At 43.3% G+C, this 13,617-nt stretch overlaps 1 protein-coding gene across 4 annotated transcripts in view; it reads right to left on the reverse strand.

The window, feature by feature from the left end:
- Positions 1 to 2,386: 2,386 nt before the first annotated feature.
- LOC147610072 (pfkB-like carbohydrate kinase family protein) overlaps positions 2,387 to 13,617 on the reverse strand; it is a 61,230-nt gene continuing 49,999 nt past the window's right edge. For 2 of the 4 annotated variants that reach the window (XM_086786902.1, XM_086786905.1), the window contains 2 exons: positions 11,042 to 11,199; positions 2,387 to 2,814 (listed from right to left, as the gene is read on the reverse strand). In XM_086786902.1, the coding sequence (XP_086643028.1) occupies positions 2,744 to 2,814; positions 11,042 to 11,199 (229 nt within the window). In that variant the 3' untranslated portion in view covers positions 2,387 to 2,743. Of the gene's footprint in view, positions 2,815 to 11,041; positions 11,200 to 11,271; positions 11,659 to 13,617 lie in introns of those variants that run through there. The other 2 variants (XM_086786903.1, XM_086786904.1) reach the window with 2 other exon arrangements.

Consider the following 13,617-nt stretch of genomic DNA (forward strand, 5'->3'; position numbering starts at 1 on the left):
TGTGCCTGATGCTGATGTGTCTCTGCCCATTTGCTTAACTCATGCTCTAGTACTGATCCATAGAGCTTGGCTAGCATGTGGCCAACCATGATGGTCCTATAGTTACTGAGAACCGTAGGATCACCCACTTTCAAGATCGGTACTATAGTATTCACTGACCAACTGGCAGGGAAACCTTTGCAAAGGGCCCACCTTACAGTGAACCTTGGGAAGACCAAGGTAATGGTGTTTAACAACTCTCAGCAGTGGGCCGACCAGTTGCCTAAGCTCAACTATGGTGGGGAGACAGTACAGAGAGTCAGGAGATATGTCTACCTAGGGATCACTTTTGTTGGACTGTGCTTTACCACAAGGAGGGCGACAAAGGACAGATTGACTAGAGGATAACTCAGAGCCCTAGAGAGCCAGTGTGCACACATCCAGTTTCATGAGCCTCGAACAAAGCTCTGGTTATTTGACATGTTGGTTACACTAGTGCTTTTGTACGATGCTCCCACCTAGGGGCCGAGTCTATATCACAGGTGGAGGAGTGGATCTACAGCAACGCAGCTAGCCTCGAGTGGAGGGGAGTTTTATGATGGGTGGGAGCAGATGGAGAGACCACTAGTGATGATGATCTTCCGCATGAACAAGAGTAAATCATCAGTACCACATGAGATAGTCCATGCAGAGATGAGAGCCCACCGATTGTAGCCGAGACCCTCTTCCAGACGGTCACTTTCATACATAGGCTATAGAGCCTCTCCAAGCACAAATACTCTAGACTCGTGCTAGAGTCATCCAGATAGCTCGATAGCTCGCATCAGAGGGCGACCCAAAGTGCTCGTATGCCCAAACTAGCACATGGTTACAGCTACATGGTATACATATGGACCACCTTCCGCCTTTGCACTATAGCCTGGACTCCCCCTTCCTAGAGTTGAGCCGTAGTGAGCTCAACAAGATAATTAGGATGGATATCATCCAGCCACACATAGCATGCACATGGATGACACCGGCTGAGCCACTAGGGACGAAGATGGCTTTCTACTGAGAGCATCTTCTCCACTTATCCCTTGATGGTTTTGTTGTCTGCCCGACATACATGGACATTCACCTCTCTCATGGAGTCAAATGTCAGATCCGCACATTTTCACATCCACTGAGGATGGAGACCGCTCGATATGGAGCCATCTCCCTTGCCCCCGAGGATCGGATTTGCCAGCTCTATCAACGGGAGTGAGAGACTGAGGAGCACTCCATATGTCAGTGCCCAATGTACTACAAGATCCGAGGGCTCTTTCATTGGCTCTTTCGAGATGGATTTGGGCCATTGTCCAGAGTGATAGACTACTCAGACCAACGTTGCATTGGGCTTTTTCTCCTCAAGTTGCGCAGACACCAAGACCACATCCTACGCTCCAAACAGGGGGACATGTCCGAGAGACAGGCCGACGCACCCTTACCGACTTCTTCAAAACAAGAGCAATCCTGCGCAACATTGACCATGAGTCGACTGGGCCCACACAACCACCTCGAGGAGTCACCCTAGACAGAGCTAGAGAGCTATGTAGAGCACAGCATCCACAACCCGCTAGGCCGCGGCCCCAATGAAGACATTATCAAAGGCTACAAGCGATATTGGCACGACTGGCAGTTGTATCAGTCTACTGGTTCCTCTTTGGCCACATGTTATAGTTAGTTGTTTTTCAATTTATGCTTTTCATTTCCTACTGGGGACATTTAGTTTCCTTGAGTTTTGGATGTATTGGTACTTTTGTCTCATAGGCCACTTTGGCCTCTTACAGATGCTAATATTCCTTGAGTTTTGGATGTATTAGTACTTTTGTCTCATAGGCCACTTTGGCCTCTTATAGATGCTAATATATCTTTCTTTCTTTCTTTCTTTCTCTCTCCCCAAAGATCTCTAAATCGTATTAAAAGGTCCAAGGAGGATTTTTTAGGGACGGGTTTAACCCCTTTCAACTTGCAACTCCACTGACGTCGTTCATGATCCTTTGTGTAGGGTGTACAATTGTATAGGGTGCTTGACCTTCCTTGTTCAATGCTTTTCTGTTTAATATGGGTGGTTTGTCCTCGGGATTCTTAAGGCCCGGTAATAATTTATAGGTGTCGTAAAGAATGAGCTATAGATATGAGCTAATTTTTGTGCAGAGACATCGGAAGAATCACACGAGATGCAGCTCCAATGTGTGAACACGTGATCCTATCTGCTTCCATAATGGTGCACCAGGTTATCACTTGAATTGTGAGTTTGTTTGTGTCTCATGGGATGCAGCTCAAGAGTATCTACTCTAGAAATTCCTCTTCATAGGCAAATGGCATGAGATTCAATGCACTTACCTACATAGCTCTACGCTTATGCTGACCAATTAAAGACACCAAATAGAGTAGTTTCATTGTGATTTCAAGTGGTAAACCAACCATGCCACCTTTCATTTAGTGCAAATATAAGAGAAAATGCAAAACCACTAAAGAACATTGCTATGACACAAGTAGGAAAGAGAAGTTATTGGACTATGTCTACTTTTTCTACCTCCTGCACGAGATAAGTATAGTAGTTGCAATCCAAACCCCCCATTGCTAGATCAAACATTTTTTGAGTTTGCCAAGTATTTAGTGTTTGCAATGAACCATTTTCAGTGATTACTTTATCCCCAGCCTGCTGTCTACTGGTGGGAACACGCAAAGCTTTTTAACTTCCAAAAAGGTGGTTCTCTCCTCCAGGGAAAAAAGGATATCCTCAGTTTTTGATTATATAAGTAATCCTTCCACCACAGCCTTTTGTTTCAGGCAGGGAATAGGTCCTCCATGCTGCAGCCAGCACACCATTCAAAGACGAAATTAGTACCACTGCCAAGGCTGCAAAGCCTACCCAAAATGTAAATTAAGCTTCATAAAACTCATATTTTCACGTCGCCAGCGAACACTAGCAAATGCCTATGAAAAGTCATCCTGAAACATGTATGGCTACTGTTAAAAAAACACAAACCCAACTATGTCATCAAAAAAAGAAGTAAATCTTAGGCCACGTTTTTTCCCCTAAGAAAAGCTTCTACTATTAGTTGGAAAAGAAAACATCTACTCAACATAAAGTACTAGTCTCAAGCAAGAACAAAAGATTGGAGGGAGGCTACATTGCCCTGCATCTGGTCCAAGTCACCGGTGAGGTGCTCCCTACGCTTGCAGAGGGAATGAATGAGGTCCGTCATAATGGAGCAAACGGTCTCCACTGGTGGGGGTGTAAAAGCATCAATAGTCTCACCCCATCTGGCCAAATGTCCTGGTAGCGATGATGCTGATAAGCTCCCACTGTTGGCTCACATGAGCCTCTAGTGTCCAAGGAGACCCTGGATCAAAAGGGTGGAAATTGCCAAAATCCGAAAATATGCAAGGCCTCTGCTGTCCTCGTATAGGAGACCTCCGTGGCCTGAGCAAACCCCAGGTGATGTACTGGAGTGAATTGGACTCGGAGGTGAACAAAAGAAAAATTCTCCAACATACCTCCTACCCATTTAGGAAATCCCAAAGGCAGTGGCGCTACGTATCATGGAGGGCACGACAATGGCTGCGAGTGGCTGAGCAGCCTGCAATGGCTAACTGCGTGCCCGCTGCAAGGTTCTTGTGAGCTAGAAGCCTAGGGATGGGAGTAAGCTTCCAAAAGTGAAAGCTCTCCCAAAGCCAATGCCAAAAATCCATGAGGAACAAGGGATAGAGGTCCTAGACCCACCAGTGGGGAGCAGCAGAAGGGATGTATGAGGTCCGTCCAAATGGAGCAGTCAGTCTCCACAGGTGGGGTGACAAAACCATCAATAGTCTCACCGCATCCGGTCCACCGAAAGTGCCAGCGGCGATGCTCCTGATAAGCTCCCATTGCTGGCTCACATAAGCCCCTGGTGTCCAAGGAAGCACCCAGATCAAAGAGGTGGGGATGGCCAAAATCCGAAATGTGAGGGCAGTGCAAGGCCTCTGCAGTCCTTGTAAGGCAGAGATCATCCCACCTCCATGGCCCAAGGAATCGACTCGGGGTGATCACCGGAATGAACTCGCCTCTTAGTTGAACAAATGAAGAATCATACCTGCTACCCATTTAGGCAGTAGTGCTACGTCTCCTGGAGGGCGCCACAATGGTTGCGAGTGGCTGGGCAGCCTGCAATGGCTAACCACGTGCCCACTACACAGTTCTTGTGAGCTAGAAGTCTAAGGAAGGCGGTAACCTTCCAAAGGTGGAAGCTCTCCAAAGTCAACGCCAAAAACAAGGGAGAGAGGTCCTGGACAGAACCATTGAATGCAAGAAGCGGTGTGTGGAAACTCCAGGGGAATGGTGGGGTCCCTCTAGTCTCACTTGCCAGCCCCGCTCTGAAAGCGACAAAGCCACAAACGCCACAAGGGGTCATCTGCAATCTCAAAAAGGAAGGGGTCAATGTGCCATTTGCGATCATCAAAGCCAATGAGTTATCTTCACGCACTTCTTTATTTTGTGTGTGTGTGTGTGTGTGTGGGGGGGGGGGGGGGGGGGGGGCGGGGGGGTGGGGGGTGGTTTGTTTCCCTCCAAAAGTGTTGCACTGAGTTGAAGCCAGCCTTAAGACAAAAGCTAGAGTGGGGGAGTCCTCCTGATTTACCGAAAATCGCCAAGGTAATGCCGAGCTGGGACAACCAAGCAAATGTGTCGAGCATCTACTACATTAATTCAGCCAGAAGAATAGTAAGCAATAAGCTTAACAAATCTATAATGGCTATTGAAGATCGTTGATTTGTGGTAATACCTGATATGGCTTAATCCGTGATAAGGCTTAAATCGTGCAAGTGCAGGTTCTTAATCCGTGAGACTATAATTCATGAGAAACTTGAACTCGTGAGACTACAGGTTTTGACTGAAGTTGCAAGTTTTTACCTCGATGGGTTTTTTTTAAATTATTATTTTTAATTTTATATTGATTTTATGGGACAACTAGGTCCTGACTTGCGAGCAACAAGTTCTTGTGCACTCATTTCACACTTCCAGAGGGGTGACAAGAGCATTGTTATTTTATTCTTGATGCGCTCATAAGTCTCCGTTGCAGACGTGGGTATTGATTCTTGAATTTGTTGCTCAAATGTTGTCGAGATAGTAGGGAAGACTGCTGGTTGTTTGGTTGAACACACAAGCTCTTGTGTTGGTGCTGAATGCACAAGAGTTGTTGAGTGATTTGCTTGTCGCTGCTTGGGCCTCCATTCTTGTCGAACTTTAGGTGAAGTTGTTGGGGTTGAAGTCGGTGGTGAGGTTTTTTCACATTGTTCGATTTTGGCAACCATATGATGGAATTACCATCATAGTATCCTTGTTATTGAAGCACAGGCACAAGCACCCATCTTTGATGAACCTTGTAAACTGGTGGCCGATGTGCTTGGTGCTAAGGCTTTCTTTTTTGTGTAAGCTTAGGGGACTGTGTGATGCGCTTGGGGACCCAAGCTTTTGTATTTCTTTTGTAGTACCCTTGTGCGTGCAACAGTGTTTTTGGTACCCACACTTGATGACTTGGTGAAAATTTTTGAGGAACTCGTATAGGCTTTTGTAGACTTTGTTGTGGAGTACTTTTTTTTCCTGTGGCCTCTGAGTGTTGCGTTGAGGAAGAGGGTTTGACTGTCGAGGCACCCAAATTTGATTGGCATCTTCATAGTAGCCTTGCGCTATAAGTAGTTGCTTCTCCACCCACATTTTGATATTATTAAGATATCGTGATTGTGGTAGTCTTAGTGGAGTTTTCTTTTGGGTTAATGTGGAAGGCTTGGAACCCTCCTTGACTTTGGTTGACGCTAAGTGTGTAAGTTTGAGACTCATGGACATCGTTGATGATGATGAGGTTAGAGTCTCTTGTGGAGTGGCTGTCGATGACGAGATCTTTGAGCGTGTAGTTGTCTCCTTTGGTGAGGTTTATCGATGAAGATGCATAGGCTTCGGGGTCTTTCCTTTGATTTCCTTGTTAGAGATAGATGGTTTGTCTCTAGGAACTTCTTCAAGAGTAGCTATTGATTGTGCAGTTTTGGCATCGAACTTCGTAGGTGAGGATGGGGTTGAAGGAGTAATGCTTTATCGGAGTCGGTCGTTGACGCAGATGGTAGGTCTGTGTGTAGAGGGGCTTTTGTGAAAAGAGGCCTGTATCCTTTTGCGTTCAGCATCATAGATATCCATTAAAGTTGGATCCTCTTCCTTGCAGTATGGTATTGTCAATTTTTTGTCATTGACTATCGTGATGACTCATCGCTAGCAAAGCACAGTGGTGCTTGGACAGCAATAGTCCATTTATGCCAAAAGATCAAATCTGCTTCCAACACATATCAACCACAAAAAGCTTGCAAGTAAGGGGGTTAGTTTTAATATACATTGTATGTTCAAAGTACCCCAAACATGGCATATTCAAGTCTGTAAAGTTCATTCTTTCAGGATGTGCCGCGAGTGTTGGTTGACCTAACAAATCCCATAACTCGAGGGTCATGAGATTGTGTTCTCGTGTTGGATAAAGTTGTGCTTGAGCTGTGGTGATTTTATTTGCAATTTTCAATCCAACCAGAATCTTAGAGATCTTTTCAGTAAGATATGTTGGAAGTTCATCTCCTGCAAGGTTTCTTCCTCCCATGATAGCAATTGTACATTGCCTGCAGGAGTGTTCAAGGTGACTATTTACATGGATTCATCTAGTGAATACAACGTTCACTTATCAAAGTTCCACCAAGGACGACATTATACTCGAGGAAATCTAGGGTAACATGGAATGAAAAATCCATATCGCTATCGATTGTTTGAGTAGTGTATCTAAAGTAACCTGGAACTTCAATGCTTTGTCCATTGGCTCCTCTTGCAAGACTATTGCTTGTAGGGATGAGTTTAGGTTGTCCCAATGACACCCAAGTGTCTATTGTCACAATGTTATGACTAGCTCGAGGGCTAATCAATGCGCGTTTGCGCTTAACATCATTGCCTATAGGAAAATCCAACCATACCATGATAGAATCTTCCAAAGAAACCATGGGTGTTTCGGTTTTTGTTTCAGCTTCAGATCTCGTTTCTGCTTCATACTCCCATTCACTTTCATCCTCATTTTGGCTTTCAGCTTTTTCAAGAGTACCCAATGCGTACACTAGCACACTTGGCCCTCTGACAATTTTTAACGAGGTCTGTTTGGAAACTTGTGAATCCTCACAGTCCTGTTTTATGGAGTTCTTTATGTCTTGGTATAACTCAGGTTAAGCCCTTAAAGGTGCAAATGTTGATGTGATGCTGTCTTTATCATGAGAGGAGAGCATTCCTCCGAGTAAGGTTTTGAGAGACTGTTGTAATCTTGTAAGGGAGTTATCGAATTCCTCACGTGCTTTTTCAAGCGTATAGTTCGTACAATCTGTTCCAAATGACTCTTCTGTAGAGAGTATGTCTTCCTCTTGAAAGAGGAAGCGGTACTCATCTATGCTTTGTATTTTGGTTGCTATTTTAGGATTAGCATTATGAGGCTCAATCACAACCGGTGACACAACCGGGGACCCTTTAAGACATTCAACCAAGCTAAGCATGCTCTCCTGAGCTTGCTTTTTGCGTTCCGCATATATCATGTGATCGTTATTATCCATTTGGGATGATTGGGTGGATTCTAGCTTCTTGATTGGTCTATGTAGTGCATTGAGCGCAGAGTAAGAACTTGTTTCATCCTCACTTAGTGATACACTAGAACTTGTTTCATTTTCTAACTTTCTTTGGTTTGTCAGTTTTTTATTATGTTTATCCATGCGACGACATCGAATTTTCTTTTGGGTTTTTGTATCCTGTGTCACATGTATGGGTGTCGAGGTTTGTGAGGTAGTCTTTGAGGTGAATGCTTCTGCATCATGTATAGCTTTTGGCTCTTTCGTGTTTATGTCCCTTTTTGGGTTTATGTCCTCTACAGACTCCTTTTCCCTGTCTTTTAATTCGACCCTGGTTTTGATAGTTTGTTGTCCTTTGTTTTTCTTGGTTTTAGAAGGTTTTGTGAGTTGTATTTTGTGAGACAAGTTGCATTAAAGCAACTCGTCTTGGGCAATCTTGAAACATGTGATCGATGCCACATCATTCACACATTGGTCGCAAGGTGTTAGTGACTATGGACATGGAAGTATTCCAAACTGTGCAGTCTGCCACCTTGTGAGGTCCACAACAATAGAAACACTGAAGTGTTCGATTAACTGCTTCCTGAGCAGTTTCTACCCCTTGGACTGTTTCTGTTTGGTGCACGGAAGATGGAGGTTTTGAGTCCATTGTGGATGAAGCGGAATACTTTTTAGTATCATGGTCAAAGTTTTTACAATATATGCAGTATAGAAAAACAGGTACCTTGTATGCACAATGAGGATTGGGATGGTCGTAGTAATTGTACTCATCAACACAAGGCATTTCATTCCTCACTTTTAGAGACATTAAGGATGTCTGGTTTTGAAGGTTTTCATCCTCTCTTACAGATATTGGCTGTAAGGTTTTAAGCAAGGCTGCATAAAATTCTGGGAATGTCAATTTCGAGATCGATCTTTCTTTTGTCATTGCTTCACTTGGTTTAAATGAGGAACACCTCCTAGCATGATTATCTTCTAGCATGTTGTCATCTAAACGTATTGCTTCTTTGCAACATTGATCGAATGTTTCCGGATTGGATACAATGATCAAGTTATGTAAGCTGTTATTCTTCAAGCCCATCATGAAACATCTCTTCAATTGAACATCGTTTAATTTTTCCCATGACTCACAACGTGAGTCCAAGAGTTTTATCCTAAGGATAAAATCTCTAATGGATTCATTTGGTTGACGCTCAATTGAATAGAGTTCTGTTACTGCACTCCACCGATCACCTTGTCTAGAAAAGCCATGTATTAAGGCTGATTTCAAGGTTTTGAAGTTGGTCTTGATCGCCAGCATCAATGCGATGAACCATCAACTAGCTTTTTTCTCTAAGCATAAGTTCAACGTATGTACCTTAGTGGGGAAGTTGGGATTTCCAAAGGCTCCACATCTATGTTCAAACATTTGAATGAATTGAACAGGGTCTGTTATTCCGTCATATTTGCCCATAATTTTGAAAATTTGTACAGCCGTATTTCTGTATCAGTCACTGAGGCCGGATGTGAGTGCTCTTGTTGGAAGAGACTCAGTGAATCCTTGGGTCACCCCCCTTCCTAGACTAGTCAGTATGTCCAAGATGTGAGCATCCAAGAAAGGATTGGTACTTATAGATACCAAAGCTCGATGGGATCGAAGTGATAGGGAGTGTAAAACATGATGACACGCTTGTTATAGGCATGGCCAATGGCATTGGGAGGTGAATTTGCGGCATAGATCTCAATAGGTCGAAGATATTAGCCATTGGATTTAGTCTTTGTGTGATCCCTAGCAATCTCTCTATCACCCACAGTCCGTTACACCCTCAAGAGGATTAGCGTACTCTTCGTTGGATCAAACAGATGTCCGTTTGCCCTAATTAGCTTAGGCGCTATACGCACGTGAATGACCTTAGATATATTTTTCCGGAAAAACCGTATGCTAAGAACTTTTCAGATGAACGAGGAGGTCCTGAAACCTATTTTCAATCACCGTCTCAAGACGAAAAAAAATTTCGAGAATTTTTTCCCTGTTTCGCAGCACATTTTTTAGGGTGTTCCAACATGAATTTTGAAAAATTATGTATGAGAGAGTTGTAGTATTTTTGGAGTACTACAACTTTGTTTTCCTGAGTCGTTCGTAATTTTGTTATTTAGACTCTCAAAAAGTAGCCCAAATATAGCTCATCCTCGTTTTCACGTTGTTTTTTGCGATTTTTCTGTTTTTTGCCTTGATTTCCAAGTCGAATTTTGAGCCTGCTGATCGGAGGCCAAAACGATCGATTTTGACTTCGGACGACTAAGTCCAAAGTCGAAGAGCACGATGTCAGCTTTCAGATGAGCTCTAGAGCGCCTTCATCAAGTATACGGTTTAGGAGATACGCGCCTCCAAACAAGGGTGTTTTCTAGAGTCCTTTTTTTTTAAAAAGCCGCCAGTTTCTTTTTCACGTCGGTGGACTTCACGAGTTTTATGAATTTTATTTATTTATTTATTTTTTGACGCGTAAACTCTAGTTCCATGAAATTGCAGAAAATGGTTCAAGCCGTGAACCGGACTTCAAGAAATATTAAATTTGATTTTTTTTTAAGCACGTGAATTCTAGTTCCGTGAAATTGTAGAAAATGATTCACACCATGAACCGGACTTCACGGAATATTAAATTCAAATTTTTTTTTAAAAAAATCACGTTTGCCTTTTCACGGCTTGACTTTTCATGGCCGGATTTTTTTCCATGGCTGAAATTTTTTTTTACGGCCTGATTTTTTTTTTAAAAGTCTAGTGAGAAATACGAATTCTCCTTTTTGAGAGAAATATGTTTTGAATTTAAAATGAAAGGGGTATGGATATTTTTTCAAAAAGGTAAGTGAGAATTAAAAAAGTCAACCTTTTAATGACACACCCCTTACACCCTTCATAAATGACTCCCAAAATGGACAATTTTGACAACTCATGAGCATCTACTCATTGAATGCTCATTAGCCTTAATGAGTTATGTAAAAAAAATGATTAACAGTGCACAAAATGCATGTTTGATTGGAATAGCCTTCAAATGATCTTATTGTGCTCAATATAGCCACTCTAATTGCATTCTATTGCATTGTTTGATGCAATGGATGCAAACTAAGCCTAATACAAACTATGTGTAAGCCCTAAGTACATGAAAAACTACAAAAATAACAACCAAAATAACAAATTAATCTAAAAATTGAGCAAAAAATATTCTTTTCAAAAACAAAAAAGAGAGCTATTAGACACCAAATCTCACAAATCACCATCAAATCTACATCTTTTTCATGGAAAACCATTAATCAAGATAATGGGCAATGGGTTATGAGTAGATTAGAGACAAAACGATGGAAAAAGCCAAGGGATGGCTCCCCGACAACGACGCCAAAAATGTTATGGCTCACCCTAACCCTTCTTGAAACACATCCAAAAAGAGATTACCTAGTGAACAGCAACTATCGTGAGGATCTTTCCAATGGCTGAGCTCGTAACCCTTGAGGTCTCCAAGCTCTACAACTCCTTGAGAAGCAATTCCACCGCGTCTCCCGCGAGCGTTGTCACACCATCGCACTACGGTCTTCATCTCTCCTCTCACCTCACTTCACTCACACACACTCACTAGCATGCATTAGAGAGAGATTAGCAAGAGAATTAGCAAGAACAAGACTCAATTGCACAATGGGAGAGTATGTTATATAATGAGAGAAATTCACTTATATACATGGCCATAAGTATTCACACTCACTTAAACTGTGGCCGGCCGGGTACTTTAGTAGGCTCATCACCCGAGGCCTAATGCTATTACAATGACTACTCTCACAATATATCCATGAAGTACATTACTTAGGACTTCATCCTATCTTGCTACCACACGCTCTTGAAGCGGGAATTGCCATAAATACTCCGTCACACCATTACGGGCGCCCGTCCAAGTTGTAGTTTAGGACACTATTGCTTCATATCTTGAATGTATGAACCTTTGGTGTATCTACCGTGACTCCTTGATGTAAGATAATGGCGGTAACTCTTGTTAATCCTAGAATTGGGTTAACACTTGTCTGCAACACAAAATTTTGTCAAAACACGTTAGATGTCCTAACAAAGCATTCTACACACTTTCTACAATATCAATTTACGAAAAATATTTATACGAAATTATGAAGCGTCACAATGTACCTGAAAATCTCTCTACGTGGCAAAACTCAGGTGGAAGGAGATGAACAAGGCGACCTCTGGAACCACCACCTCAAAGGCCTCGAGTTCCATCCACGCTGTGAGCCAAGCTTGCTCAATGGCCTCCGAAATCTAGAGATCTGCAAGGAGTGTGAGAAACTCATGGCCTAGCTCATGAGGGTGCTATCCACTGAGGAGATGTCTCACTCCCACTCGGGAACAACACTCAAAGGAAAGAAAAAGATCACCACCACACTCACATCACTGAGGAAAAAGCAAGAGTCATGGAGGACAATGCACACCTTGAGTGGCGCACTAAGGAAATAGTGTCCAACAAGAGATACTTGTTGGACACGCAGTCCACTAGGTGTCCCATGCACCCTCTAACTCCGGGGAGAGGACAGAGACCGGCACGGAACAGATGACTGTCTTCTCAACCGCATTCAAGAACTGCTGCCAAGATTTGATTTGGGGTTGTAAAGAATCAAGGGCTGTCGGCAGTTGGCTGCCACTCTGCTGTTTGGGTTTTTTATTTTTTATTGGGAGGGGGGGGGGGTGGGGGGGAGAGGCTAGCTGCAGCCTAGGAAACGGCCGATGTTCCCACCTCCCCGCTCAAGGAGATTCCCTGCCGAATCCCCAAGGGGATCCAAGATAAATGCTCATAATGTTTGACTGTCGGAATCATTATTCGGGTGTCATGTTCATATGAGTGTCGCTTACACCACGGCAACGGTGACCACACTTGCCCCCTGTTACGTATCTAACGCTCCTCCTTGGGATTAGGGCTTAATCTGGCACAAGATTAGGAGATCCTTATTGAGCATATGTTCTAGCAATAGCTAGAATATGTTTGGTAGTAGTTGAAAACCCATATTCCCTGAGACTTTGATAGCTTGAAGGAGACATAGTCTATGGTGCCTGATAGTTTTGAAATTCTCTAAGAGGAAGGTATGGAATCCCCTAGGTACGAGGAATTACCAAATCTTGAAAAGGATGGGTATTATGTTGCAACTAGCAAATAGTTGTCTCGGCGATTTGAGGTTTTCGATTCCATGAGGAGTTGGATGACTGCCTTCAATGTGACATGTGAGGGATTTGACCGTCGTAAACACAACCTTAGGCTAACTAAACTACACTTAATGATGCTTAAGAAATAGACAGATAGTGTCAATGCAATGCAATACAGCTATATTAGATGAATGGGTTACAATGAGATCTAAATAGATCTATGATGCTGTCCTAGATGGATATCCTTCTCGGGATGACATGGATAGGCTGAATGCTGATGCTGAGGACTGTTCCTGGCTCCAATGCTGAGGTCCACCCTTCGATGCCGGCTTCCCTCTATGTAGGAGATAGGAATGATGAACTATATGCTGAATATGCTGCCTATAAGCTGAATATGCTGATATACTGAATGAACTGCTGTCCCACTGTCTTTCCCTTGTCTCCTGGAAGGAAACGCTGAAGGGATAGCTTTGGAACCGATGCAATGCTGATCTGATGATGAAAACGCAGATGCTCTCTTGTTGCCTGGGCAGGAAACGCAGAGGAGATGGATGCGTTGGCTGAACTGAACTGGAATGAACTATGCGTTGAATTGGGATGCGTTGATGGACTGAAAACGCTGATGATCTGAACTGAGATGATGGACTGAATGGGGGGATGCGCTTCTATTTATATGTGGGTACTGATGCAGGTCGGCCAGCCTTGCTGCAGTCGGTCAGTCCAGAATGCTCACGACTAGCCATAAATGCCATAAAATGCCAGTCGATTGGTAATAAATGCTGTCGGCTGAGCAAATAGGCTGTCAGCTGATGCACATGAATGTCTTACAATGCTCA

Source organism: Cibotium barometz, chromosome 50, assembly GCF_041138505.1.
Source record: "Cibotium barometz isolate CiBa-2024 chromosome 50, ASM4113850v1, whole genome shotgun sequence".
Taxonomy (NCBI): Eukaryota; Viridiplantae; Streptophyta; class Polypodiopsida; order Cyatheales; family Cibotiaceae; genus Cibotium; species Cibotium barometz.